Source organism: Vanacampus margaritifer, chromosome 11 (genome assembly GCF_051991255.1).
Source record: "Vanacampus margaritifer isolate UIUO_Vmar chromosome 11, RoL_Vmar_1.0, whole genome shotgun sequence".
Classification (NCBI taxonomy): domain Eukaryota; kingdom Metazoa; phylum Chordata; class Actinopteri; order Syngnathiformes; family Syngnathidae; genus Vanacampus; species Vanacampus margaritifer.
The window spans coordinates 3985584-3999506 of record NC_135442.1 but is presented as its reverse complement, the minus strand read 5'-3'; the positions used below and the strand labels follow the sequence as shown (position 1 = coordinate 3999506).

Here is a 13923-nt window from a genome sequence, read left to right as displayed (position 1 = left end):
CATGAAACTTGGTAGGCATGCCTATTATGAGTCGACCCACAAAAAACTCTCAGAGAGCCATGTCTGAAAGGGCACAGAGAGGTGGCCATTTTGGTTTGAAGCAGACATTTTAGCTCCAAATTTGAATAGGAATAAAATCAGGTTCTTTTGAAAATTCAGCCCTTGAAGTCAGTTTCCCTTAGCAGCGTGAAACTTGGTAACCATGGCAATCACAAGTAGACCCACAAAAAAGTCAACAAAAAAACTTGCTCGAAAAGAGACAGGAAGTCGGCCATTTTGGTTTGAAGCAGACATTTTATCTCAACATTTTAATAGTAATAAAATCAGGTTCTTTTAAAAATTCAGCCCTTGAAGTCAGTTTCCCTGAGCAGCGTGAAATTTGGTAGCCATGGCAATCACAAGTAGACCCACAAAAAAGTCAACAACAAAAAAACTTGCTCGAAAACAGACAGGAAGTCGGCCATTTTGATTTGAAGCAGACATTTTATCTCAAAATTTTAATAGTAATAAAATCAGGTTCTTTTAAAAATTCAGCCCTTGAAGTCAGTTTCCCTGAGCAGCGTGAAACTTGGTAACCATGGCAATCACAAGTAGACCCACAAAAAAGTCAACAAAAAAAAAAACTTGCTCGAAAAGAGACAGGAAGTCGGCCATTTTGGTTTGAAGCAGACATTTTATCTCAACATTTTAATAGTAATAAAATCAGGTTCTTTTGAAAGTTCAGCCCTTGAAGTCAGTTTCCCTGAGCAGCGTGAAACTTGGTAACCATGGCAATCACAAGTAGACTCACAAAAAAGTCAACAACAAAAAAACTTGCTCGAAAAGAGACAGGAAGTCGGCCATTTTGATTTGAAGCAGACATTTAATCTCAAAATTTTAATAGTAATAAAATCGGGTTCTTTTGAAAATTCAGCCCTTGAAGTCAGTTTCCCTGAGCAGCGTGAAACTTGGTAACCATGGCAATCACAAGTAGACCCACAAAAAAGTCAACAACAAAAAAACTTGCTCGAAAAGAGACAGGAAGTCGGCCATTTTGATTTGAAGCAGACATTTTGGGCCAAAATTCTAATAATATTTAATGAATCGGATTCTTTTAAAAATGTAGCCCTTGAAGTCCGATTTACGTACGCCCGCATCCCAAATGTTAGCGAGTATTGACCGAAGGTAGCGAACGTGCACTCCCGTCAGGGTTCGTTCCAGGTTTGCAAATATTCGGCAAACGTTTAAACGCCAGACATTCGAGTAAAGTATTAATACTTTTATTTATTTTTAAAACATTCAAAGTGTTTACAGAACATTTAGGAAACGTTGCGACCTTGAGTGAACCCTGACGTGAAATCAACATTCGGAAGACGGAGTTTAACATGAAATTTGGTACGCCTGACTATAATTCCACTCACAAAAAAAGTCAGAAGAAGCGGATACAGGAAGTCAGCCGGCATTTTGATTTGAAGCAGAACTTTTAGGCCAGAATTCTAGTAGTATTGATTTGGATTCTATTAAAAAATTCAGCCCACGAAACTACTTTTACTTAGCAACCGTGAAATTTGAAATCTGTCTATCAAAAGTAGACTCACAAAAAAGTTACTGTAGACACAAGAAGTCAGCCATTTTGCTTTGATGCAGACATTTGAGGCTGTAATTGTAATAGTAATAAATGAAAATTCCGCCCCGCTAATTTTCAATTAGCAACATGGAATTTAGCATCCTAAGGAGAGCCACAAAAAAAACTCTCAGCAAGCCATGCCTGAAAAGACACAGGAAGTCCGCCATCTTTGCTTTGAGCGGCCAATTTTGAGTTGTTTTGGCACGGTTGTAACACGAAAGATGACGTGATGCGGAGATGGCGGTGCCAAGTGAGGTGGCGGGTCAAACGCTCCCCCTTGGGGGGCTGGCTTTGCTCTTTGAGCCGAGGCCTTCAGATTTCATTAGGAGCCTCTCGCTGTTTGTTTGTGTGTGTGCGGGCATGTGCGCGCCCGCCCGCCCGCCCGGGCTTTTCACTGCTGCCAAGCAGGGGCTGCCCGGCCAACTATGGCGAGGTCCTGCGGGGGACACGGCGCTTACGTAACGCCAGGACGAAGACGCCAGTGGGAGGAGTGTACTTGGTCACTAGTGGCGATCTTCAGCCTGCCGCTTGTTTAAATGCAGACAAATATGATGGTGACACTTTATGCGCCAAAAATGCATCAGTTGACCACAAATAATTGTACTCGGGCATTAAGTGGCTATGATTGCCTCAAAAAAAGGTTTGAGTGAAATATTTGTCCAGGGCAGTCGTCATTCCCCGTGGGAATGCAATATGTCATGAAAACACCATAGTTGCTTCTTAAAAGGTCCCGATTGGTGTTTTTGTTGATTTAAGTTTTGTGTCTCTTTTCTCATATCTGTCTTGTCAGGCCGGTTCCTTGCGTCTTCCGGTCGGCTCCCTCAGTCACTCTCGTCAGTTTGCTCGTATTTAGTTTTTATTTGTTGTGTTTGCTGCGTCTGTTCTTGTTGCTGAGTCACGAGTCTTGCCTTGTTTTCTTTTGTAGTGAATTTATCCCCAGATTTCTCTCTTTTTTTTTTGTACTTTGAGTCTGTTTTTTGATGTTAATTTGATTTTCCTTCCCACTCCTTTCAGTACCTCATTTGCCTTTTTTTTCTTCCGTGAATAAATAATTTTTAGTATGCTCCCCATTTTTGCCTACCTGCTTCCCAAACACCTTTAATTTTTCGCTAAAGATATTAACAAGCTTTCTCCGACAACAACAAAAAAACCTTCCAAAAATATATAAGCTACTTTCATATACTGATAAAATGTCTTTACCCATCTCGAAATGGGAGACAGACTTGTCTATAGCACCGGAATCTGACTTTTGGATTCAAGTTTGTGAGAACGCATTTAAAATGACAAAACACACAAATTTACAACTTATCCAATATAAAATTATTCACAGAACATACATTACTCAATATATGATGAAGAAAATGGGACTCTCAGACTCCGACATTTGTCTCCAATGTTTACAAAACACTACAGACACTTATGTTCATGCTTTATGGTTATGTACTCCGGTTATGTATTTCTGGACTAAAGTCTTAGTAAAACTTTCCGCTATTTTGGACTGTAGGATACCTTTATCTCCAAACTTGTGTTTGCTAGGTGACCTAACAACAACTGACTTACCACATAAACAATTTCACTCTACACTTGTAGCCCTTACTATCGCTAAAAAAACAATTCTTGTTAACTGGAAAAATAAACAAACTCTGAATATCGACCAATGGTCTAACCTCCTCATAAATCACATTTTAATGGAAAAAATATCTGCCTCAAATAAAAACCAAATATCAAAATTTATAGAAAAAATGGTCTACGTATATAGAATTTTTTAACCTAATTCTGGTTACTTAATTCTGTCTGTTAGCGAGAGCCACCACATCGTGATAACTTACGTTGATGTTTCTGCAATTGGGAATTTATTATTATATTATATTATTAGTATGGGATTTTTTTTTAATGGGCTTTAGGTGAACTGATGAATACACACACACGCTCGCACGCACGCACACACACACACGCACGTACACATACTCACCCACATACAAAAAAAAAGTATATATGTATTTATATGTATGTATATATATTTAAAAAAAAAAAAGAAAGAAAAATGAGAAAAAATTTTTTTTTAATTTTTTAATTTTTTTAAAAAGGAGAGCAATGATGATGTCAAATACTAAGCTCTCCTTAAAAAAATAAAAATAAAAATAAATAATAATAATAAAAAAATGAACACAAAAAGCAACATAAGGCACTAAAATATTGGATTATGTGCGGAAAGCAATGTATTTCTTACAGAAAACCCAATTTCTTTGCAGGTTGTTGGTTCAAGGTCCCACGATACTATAGAGTTTACAACTCTATTTTAAATGTGCTTCTCATGTATTTTGGGTGTAATTCACACCCTAATTGGGTGTCTGCTACTAGACGGCAGCACACATTTGCTTGACAATGGAAATGTAAAAGAGAAGTGAAAAAAATTCTGCTTAGTTAAATATTACGGGAAATAATTAACTGTCTTCTCTTTAATCCTGCTTTTTATGTCTACAGAAAGCAACGGCTGTATGTTCATTTTAGAATGTCCATCTTTGGGCATGACTATTGCATGCATGTTGTCAGTTGAGTTAAACACGTAGAGGGGACGGCGTTACACTTAACAGCACACCGTACAATATTTTTTTCGTACCCGTTGCTCTTACTCTCAATGTTTTAAAATGCGTTTAAATTATTGCAAAACTGTTATTAAAGACCTTAAATAATGAAGTGGCATCAATGCCATAAAAAACATGCCTAGGGAGTATTTATATAGGGTATTTCTCGATCATGGATTTTGCTTATTACAGGGGTTATCTGGAACATAAACCTGAAGGGGGATTACTGTGACATTATAAGGCATAAAATAAGGTCTTATAAGGCATAGAATTTAATTTTTTTTGCTTCAGTGGCCTAGTTTCCCGTGTCAATGCTCTTTTTTTTTTCCACGTCACAAATGGGCTACATTAGACCACAAAAACATAATAACACATGTTGCCAGGAATAAGGTTGCACTAAGTTGTCAGTGTTCCAATACTTTTGTTTGTCTTTTAAGGCCACGCCTCCTCAGCCAATCACAGACTCTTTGCCTTTGGGGCAGTGACTGCATGATGATGGTTTTCCTCTGTGGTGGTGCTGATTAGTGGCTGGGGAGATTTATGCAGCTATTTATATAGATTTCTATATAAATATGGACGCACGCACACGCACATACGTTTGCGGTAAAGAAAAGCTACATCAAAAGAGGGCTGGAGAGTTGACGGCGTGCCGCACATGTTTCTGTAAAGCAAAAATAATGACAACCAACGAGGTTGTTACATAAAGACGACTTGTTGCTCGTCTTAACTGAACATAATGTACGCGTTTGAGATGGTAGTGAAGATGATCTTGATGGTAGAGCCGGGCTTCAATTCCAGGTTTAACAGCAAAAATAATATTTAAAAATAATAATAATAATAATAATAACAAAAAATAGACTTAACAGGAGTGTATTTGTAAACATCAAAGTTTGTTTCAACGTCAGAGGTGTATCAAAGACAATTTTGAATGTTGAGTGGAACCTATAAAGCGCACTTTTCGTAAACAAAGACAATTTAAAATTTTTGATCGCTGACATACGTGTTATTGTAAATTTCATTACCAAATTAGACTCTTCAATGAAACTTTTTCTAAATTATTATTTCTAAAAGTGTACATTAGGCCACAGAAACCTCACATTTAGCTGTAAAAGCGACATTTGCCCATTACAATGTATTTATTTTTTCAATTTTGTTATTAAAATGCTACATTTGCTTGCAAAAAATCTGAATCTGTGCGGCGCGCTACCATTTGGTACCAGGCCAATAATTGGGGACCACCACTTTTAATAGATTCCATTTCCTCATTTTGAGTGTTTTGAGGAGCAGAGAACCTCTACCTCCAAACTGTTTTATGGAATGTTGTTGTCTGTAGGCTTTTAAATTCATAATCCATCAATCACAAAAATCGTGGTTACCACAAACCTGACAATGGCTATAAAAAAAAATGACGACCGTGCAGCTTTGGATGCTTTTGTTTTGCATTCGAGTTCAGAAGTGGTTCCAGCCTGATAAATCCCACCCAATGGGAATTGTGTGTTCCCGTGCTGGAACGTCGGACAGAGGATCGAGGTTTTGGATTTGGCCTCGTGCTCTTGCTTAAAGCCTGACTTTTCCAGCTGCGCGGAGGCCTTGAATGAGCATTTTCGAGACGTCACGATTGTTTTTGACGCCACCGAGCGCGGCCTGCTTTGTGTTTAGCGCAACGCGACAAAACCGGGACCGACAAAGAAGTGTTAGCCGGGATTGTTTTGTTGTGGTTTGGAACTAGAAATCAAAGAAAAAGGGGGGTCAAGACTGACACAGCCGCATGGGCATGTTTAGCCTGGGAACGAGCGTCTTCTCGTCAAATGTTGCTCACCTCGCACGTCCCACGCAATTTCAAGACAACTACAAAGTGTCTTTTTACAGCTTAAGCCAGAGAATGCACGTTGACAACTACTTGTGGTATTTCCTCTACTGCTGCAATCCAAGCAGGAAAAGTTGCACTTACTGACAACTACATGTATCAATAACCAGATGTTAAAAAAAAACAAAAAAACATTGAGTGTTTCTGAGTGAGTAGATAGTCAGTACTCTCTTGGCTTCACTATTCCATCTTAAAAGCTTTTACAAAGTTGCTAAATTACACAAATACTCCCAAATGCTTCCTGAACGTTACCTAAATACCTCTGAATTGACCCCAAATACTCCCTAAAAGTTACACAAATACACATAAATCAATTGATGTACTCCCTAAAAGCTACAAAAATACTCCTAAATCTGCTGAATTACTCCCAAAATGACATGATTACTCCTAAATGTCCTGAAATCAATTGAAATATTATGAAATATACTGAAATACTGTAATAGTAACATAAGTACTCCAAAAAAGTTGATTACCAAGTCTGTGAAAATGCATCCTAAAGGTTTAGTCTACCAAAATAGACCCTAAATAATCCTATATCTACTTAAATACAATCCAACCATCATCTAAATAATGGTCCTGAAAACTTACAAAAAACAACTGGTATACCCCCCTAGACAGTCCTTAATCTACCAAAATACTCCAAAAGCGTGACGAATACTCTCAAATACTCTCTAAAAAATAATTTTAATACTCTTACATGTTCTGAACTACTCCTGAAAAAGGTACCCAAAATACCCCCCAAAAAATAGAATATTAATAAAAGTTATCTAAGTCGAGTGGAATACTCCAAGATCTAACGAAATCCTCCCTAAATACAGTAATCCTGCATCTGCCAAAATACTCTCTAAAAGTTACTTAAATAGTCCTCTATCTACATAAATGCAAATAGTACAGAATTTTCTAATAAGTACAGTAGAGCAAGCAATGTAGGCTACTCCCAACTAATTAACTCATTCACTCGCAGCCATTTTCACTAAAGCAACCCCCTTCGCTCCCGGCTGTTTAATTGTCTTTTGACCGATTTTGCAAGGGCCGTCGAATATTGTGTTCTATTGCTATAAAAACACGGAACCTACCAAAAGAAAGATTAGAGTCTCTTTTTTTCCTCCGGAAAAAAATGTATATTTGTATCTGTTTCCTCCGTTTTGCAACAATTAGCATTAGAATATAGCTAAGTTTCATCATTATTCACAAATCTGTTTAAAACACTGGGGGAAAGGAGCTCTTCAGGTCAGAGGCTGTATCAAAGCCTTCCGTAAGCTCTGGCATAAAAAAAACACGCACACACGCAAAAAACGTATAAATACGTTTTTGGAACCATGGCAACATATAAAATTGAACGTTTTTATACGTATTTGGGAGCACATGAGTTATTCGGCCAGTCAATGTAATCGGTTTATATGAACCCTTTTCTAATTTGACGATTTCTGATTCACCCCCACCATACTAACACATTACGACATAAGACAAACACAATTGCATTCATCTTTTTAACGGTGAAAAGATGTCCGATTCACTCCCTAAGAGCTTTCTGAAACGACTGAAATACTCCCTAAAAATTGCCTAAATCTTCCCTAAAAACTTTGAAACGTTACCGAAACACTGCACATCTAAGTTACATGAATCTACTGAAAGGTTATCTAGATTTCCAAAACTCTTATTTAACCTAGTTTAAAATACTCACTACAAGTTATCTAAATACTCGTAAATTTACTGAAATATTCCCAAAAGTCCACCTTGCAGCACCGCGTCAGTTTATTCAAGCCTCTCCCCTTACGGACAGACGAGGATGAACGACGACATGCAGCTGAAGCACATCCCTGCGGCGTGAGCTCATCATCCACAAGCACGCGACACTCATTCGCTCACCTCAGCGCCCCTGCCGGGTGGGGCTTGTTTTTATTCCCGATAGGATCTCCGTTAAGCTGAGACGAGGGGAGGAAAGAGAGACCCTGGAGGTTGAGCACCTGTCGCTCAATGTGCTCACATGTAAACATTGAGTAGGGCTTAGCCTAGCCAGGCTACATTACAACTACCTCACACATTTTGGATCAGGTGTGTTGTTTAACTCATTCACTGCCATTGACGGCTACAGACGTCAAAAATTCATTTTAATTATTTCTATTAGTTTTTTCACTTTTGTTAACAATAGTATGAAAACCTATAAAAAAAAGTGTTTATTGTACATTTAGAACAGATATAAATTTTTTGATTAATCGTGAGTTGACTATTGAAGTCAAAAATGTAATCGGCTGATGCCCCTAATTAAAAGAAGAAAAGATTGTTAAAAATTAGGGGTGTCGGACGATTACAATTTTTAATTGTAATTAATCGCAAGTCGACCCTCGCGTGAATAAGGCCCACGAATAGCAAAAATGTGAAAATAAGTGACGTTCATTGGAGGGAGAAAAAATCCTTCAAAAAAACGCTGATAAACACTCAAGAGACATTTTCCATGAGAAATGGAGGAAAAAGGTGACAAAAATCTTGACAAAAAAATATAAACAGGAATACAACTTTTTTTTCTCAAATCGGAAAAAAAAAAAATCAGAAATTGTTGAATAACACAGAATTTTAACATGCATTTTCCATGAAAAAAATGAAGGGACAGAGAAAATCTGACAAAATAAAAAAAAAATATATATATTTTTTGTTTTGTTTTAATCCACGAATATGCAATTCCACAAGTGCCTAACCACAAATATGCGGGGGGTGACTGTACTAGGGTTAAACTGATGGGTCCCCCCCCCCCCTCTTTCCCCCACCGAATTGTATGCACATGTGCAACTCATCTATCTCCACATCTACGTGACAGCAGGCGGAAAACACTGCGGAAAACAATCTGTTACCGAAGTGTCGGGAGAAAAGGATGACATCAGCGGGCGCACGTGCGCATTTGTCTGATCCGTAACACCCCGCTAGCGGGCCTCTGGCCAGCAGCGTTATGAGCTTGTCATCCCTGACGAAGGAACATTGCGACACCTTCTTTGATTTGTTTGAGGAGTGAAAGAAAAGCAGCCCAAGCCGAATTGCTGTGTAAATACGCGAGCAAAGTGCGGCTAATTCTTCAGATATGCTGGCGTGATGTAGGTCAATGAGTAATGTAAACACTCGGCGCTTGCCAGCAATCAGCTCGTTCCAAGCCCAAAATAACAATAAAACCTCTCACTGTAATTCACTTGCACATACCTTTTTTTTTTTCTTTTTTTTTTTTTTAAATCAAACATAGACCAAAGTTTATGTGAATTCCTCTTCCACCCTCCATTGTTTGAATTTGTCATGCGCGGGTGAGCGATTGTTGTACAATTGAGGAATTTGACGCTCAAAAGGCGGTTGACTTTGGCTCAAAGCCCTTGTTGATAACAAACAGCGCCGGCAAGTGTTGAAAGTGAAACGCACCCCATCGATGTGAAAAGGATACGAGCTCAAGTACAAAGACACGCAGGGTTGGTTCCGAGGGCAATCTTTCTTCCTTTATTATTATTTTTAGGTATATTATATATATGTTTTCAAGATGCGTTGAATATGCCACGGGTATTTCGGGAGGTTTAGTATTTTTTTATGTAACTTTTAGGGAGCATTTTAGGACATTTAAAGTAAAGAAAAAGGTGACTTCCCTTTAAGACGTCTGTTTAGAGAGTATTCGTAAATCGGTAGATTTGGGAATATTTTAGTAAATTTTGGAGAATTTCTGTAACTTAGGGAGTACTATTTATTTAGCTTTTAGGGAGCATTTCATTAGATTTTATAGTATTTATGCAACTTATGGGAACAGCTTATTCAGTAGATTTATGAAAATGTAGGTAACATTTAGCGAGTATTTGCAGTTTAGGGGTGTTTTGTTAGTTTAGTTAGTGTTATGGTAGATTTACATGTGTTCCAACTGACACTGAGCGCAAGCTAGCAACATGGAAAATGCTGCCAGAGTTTGAAACACCTGTCAGTTTTTTTTGTAATTCAAAGGTGTAATTCTACATGTTTTAGCCTGACCTTTCAAATGTCACATGTTCCGTCTTCGTTTGTTGATATTGCATCCAGGAACAAGTTGTCTGCGTCATGCCTGTGACTGTGACCTGACGGTGATCACGTAGACTCCAGCGTCTGTAAACTCTGTTGCGGGTGTTGATATCGTCATGCCTGACATCCAACCACCGACCAATCCCTCATTAACAGTATGGGGCAGTTAAATTTTCACCTCGAGTCAGGTATGTTTTCGTTTTTTTCTCTTAATAAAATAAAGTCATCACTTAGAAATTGTATGTTGTTAACTGTTAACTGGAAAAATAAACAAACTCTGAATATCGACCAATGGTCTAACCTCCTCATGAATCACATTTTAATGGAAAAAATATCTGCCTCAAATAAAAACCAAATATCAAAATTTATAGAAACATGGTCTACGTACTATATAGAATTTTTTAACCTAATTCTGGTTACTTAATTCTGTCTGATTCTACATCGTGATAACTTACATTGATGTTTCTATTTTCATACTCACCCACATACAAAAAAAAAAAAAATATATATATATATATATATATATATATATATATATATATATATATATGTATAAAAAAAATAAAAAATGTTTTTATTTATTTTTATTTTTATTTTTTTAATTAAAAAAAAAAAAAAGGAGAGCAATGATGATGTCAAATCGAATGAACAATACTGAGCTTTCCTGAAGAAAAAAAAAAGAAAGAAAAAAGAAAAGAAATTGTATGTTGTATTTAGACCATTTTGGTTGATCTAAAATGTTCAAGTGTGATAAATATGAAAAAAAAATCTTTCAATTATGGTTTATTTGCATCTTATTTCTTGGCTATGTGTACTGCACTTTAGTCGAACGTTGTTTTTCAAGCGCTCACGCATATTTAGAAGCGTGTTAGCCCTTTCGTCACTTGCGAGACATCCTGGCGATGAAGCTGGAGAACATGGCATGCAATTACAACCGCAACGAGACGGGAGGGTCGTCGAGGTGAGGAAAAGTCCGATAGACGTCGTTGGAATACCAAAGAACAACGCAAGACTCATAAAAGCATCAATGTTACAAAAACTGTACTGTATCACGTTACATCACTTTAGTGGACCTATAGACTGAGAACTTCCGAGAAAGACCCTTATGGCTCGTCTCACAGTTGATTGATGACCTCTGCCAAGGACAATCTTGATTGGGATCAGCGTTACAAACTAAGCTTGCCAACTAAATACCTTGGCTAAGTAGATAACAGTCAGCCAGTTAGTAAACAACCAATTAACTGGCTAAGTAGTGAGGCAAACTCCTCGGTAGCGTTATTGATCAGAAACTAGATTGGCCATCACTTGAGCACAGACCTCTGTCAAGCCAGAAAAAAAAAAAAATCTATTTTGAATTCCAAACAAACCAGCCAGCTACTGACCAACCCAAAAATTAGCCAATACAATAAGTGTGACTGGAGCAAATACTTGCACCAAGGCTTAACAATCTTGAAAAGATTCAGTGCTACTAGCTAGTTAGTTAGCATAACAAACTTGCTAAATAGCCAACCAACAAAATAGCTAACAACAGAGGCAAGCTCAGTCAAGCACAGATGTCTTTCAAAGCTGAAAAAATATTGATTTGTTTCAGTTTTCATAATAACTGACAACTGACTAGCCAACAGAGCAAACAATAAACTAACCAACCAAGTAGCTCGCTGGCTAACATAGAAAACAGTATCGTCATTGATGGAACTAATGCATATCAACTTAAATGGCTAGAGAACATCTCGACCTCCACTAAGGCTGACGAGTCTTCTTTTTTTTTTCTCTCTCCAGGAAAGCTCAGTATTGTTCATTCGATTTGACATCATCATTGTTTTCCTTTTTTTTTTTTTATTATTTAAAAAAAGATAATAATAATAAAAAAAAATTAAAAGAAATTAGGCTGACAAGTCTTGATTTAGATCAGTACTAGTCACCAACTGGCTTGTCATGTTCCTGTAATTCAATATAAGTAACCATGAGCTAACTTAGCTAAGCTAGTACAATAGCTAACCTGCCAAACAACCATACAACCAATTAGCTCGCAAAACAAAAATATATTAGCAAACAATCCTTGGCAGAATTAATGATCAACTCACAAATGTACTAACTGGCTAACTCGTTAACTATAACCATGTTTTTTAGTTTTTTTTTTTTTTTAGATGAGAGTCTTGTGACGAGCTAAGGCAACAAACACTAACTTATCCTTAGCATGTCGAGACTTTTATCAGCCACCCAGGAAGATTTCCAGGCCTGGCCGCTGACACTCAAAGGGCACGCCGAGCCTCTGCTCGGGTTTTTCTCTCGCTTGTTGAAAAGCGTCGGACTCGTGGCCACACCCGGAGAAATGTGGCCTATCGTAGCTGAGAAGCAGGTCAAGCATTCTGCCAGTGCACTAAAGTGAGATAATCGCAACATAGGTTAGCTGTGCACTGGCTGACAGACGTGATTAGCTTCTCCGGGTAAGGCCTGCTCTGATCTGTTGGGTTTTCCCCCCTTGAAGTGGTTCTGTGGGATTTAAAAACGAGTATTAGGTCACTGGGAGGTGGCGGGTGGGCTTTGCATGTCAACGGTCCGGACGACTGGTACCTCGTCCCGGCACCTCGCCACAATGCCTTTGAACCCTGGGAATGAAGGAAGCATGTCAGTGTGTCAATAGATGAGAAAATGGATCTTTTCCAGATGTGAAAAACGAAATGAAACTGCTGGACCGGGACAGTTTTTTTTCTACCTTTTTCACTTTTCCGTACAAACAGCGCGAACGTGGACTTGCACAATCTGACCGCTTGTACGCCTTCGGAGGTAGTAGCGGAGCCGTAGGAGACGGAATGCCGCTTGTGTTTAAAGGAAGATCGCAATGGGGTGTGAATTTGAACACCTGACAGCCGCCCTGTGGACTTGAACCGATCTTTTTGCGGTAGCATCTGAGGCGGACTGTAACCTCTTTTCCACCCTTTATCTGGATTGTTATGTATAAACGGCACCAATATAGGCGGTGGCGAAGTCAGAGCTGTAACAGAAAGCACACATAAGTAAGATTATTCTGCAACGGTGAAACCATTTCACGTAGCATTTTATTTTTTTTTTTTTTAGCACATTGCAGAAAAGCTGCCCCCGTGCGGTTGCACATATTGCACATACCAGAAACTGCCACTATGTCAGAGGCTTCATATTTGCTAAAACCGTCTTTATATGGTCGCCGGTTATAGCGCCTGTTGATTTGGCCTGCACTCGACAACGTCCTGATGTGTTTTTAAAAATATCCTCAAAGAAAGAAAGTCAAGAGGCTGAGCGTGACCTCAAAGTGGCTGCTTTTAAGAACACCACATGTGACAAGCACTGCAGGCTGCCAAATGTGCATGTGTAGCCAATATAGATCCCAATAGATCCCGGCTAATGGCTCCATTTTAGGACCATTGAATGGGCGATGCATCACCCCCCCCCCCCCTCCTTCCCCCATGCACACAGCTTTTAGCATTTGCACATGGAGCAATGGAGTCCTGTACTCTATTGTATTGATTTGACATGGAAAAAAATGGAGCAGCACTGCATCTGTTTGTGTCAGATGACCCGGATTTAATCGCAATATCTTTCAGGAAAATGTCTTCACAAAGAAGGAATTCACATCACATTGACTTCACAGCATTCCAAATGGATCATGTTAACGCCGTTATTAGATTTTGCCACAATTTGACATCAGAAGTGAGATCTCTCGTGCGCTCGTCTGGGAAGACCCAGGCAGTGATTACTAGAAACCTCCAGTTTCTGATTGCAAGTCGGACTGACACCGGATTGGGGGGGGAAACAAATGTCAAGTGTCGGACCAAAGCCTTGACATTTTTCTGGCTTCATTGGGGGTTGCG

The 13923-nt window shown here is 38.6% G+C and overlaps 1 protein-coding gene across 2 annotated transcripts in view; it reads left to right on the top strand.

The window, feature by feature from the left end:
• The window catches only part of rnf17 (ring finger protein 17), a 78601-nt gene that overhangs the window by 38704 nt on the left and 25974 nt on the right, over nt 1-13923 (top strand). For both annotated transcript variants that reach the window (XM_077580679.1, XM_077580680.1), the window contains one exon: nt 10097-10263. In XM_077580679.1, the coding sequence (XP_077436805.1) occupies nt 10233-10263 (31 nt within the window). In that variant the 5' untranslated portion in view covers nt 10097-10232. The remainder of the gene's footprint in view (nt 1-10096; nt 10264-13923) is intronic.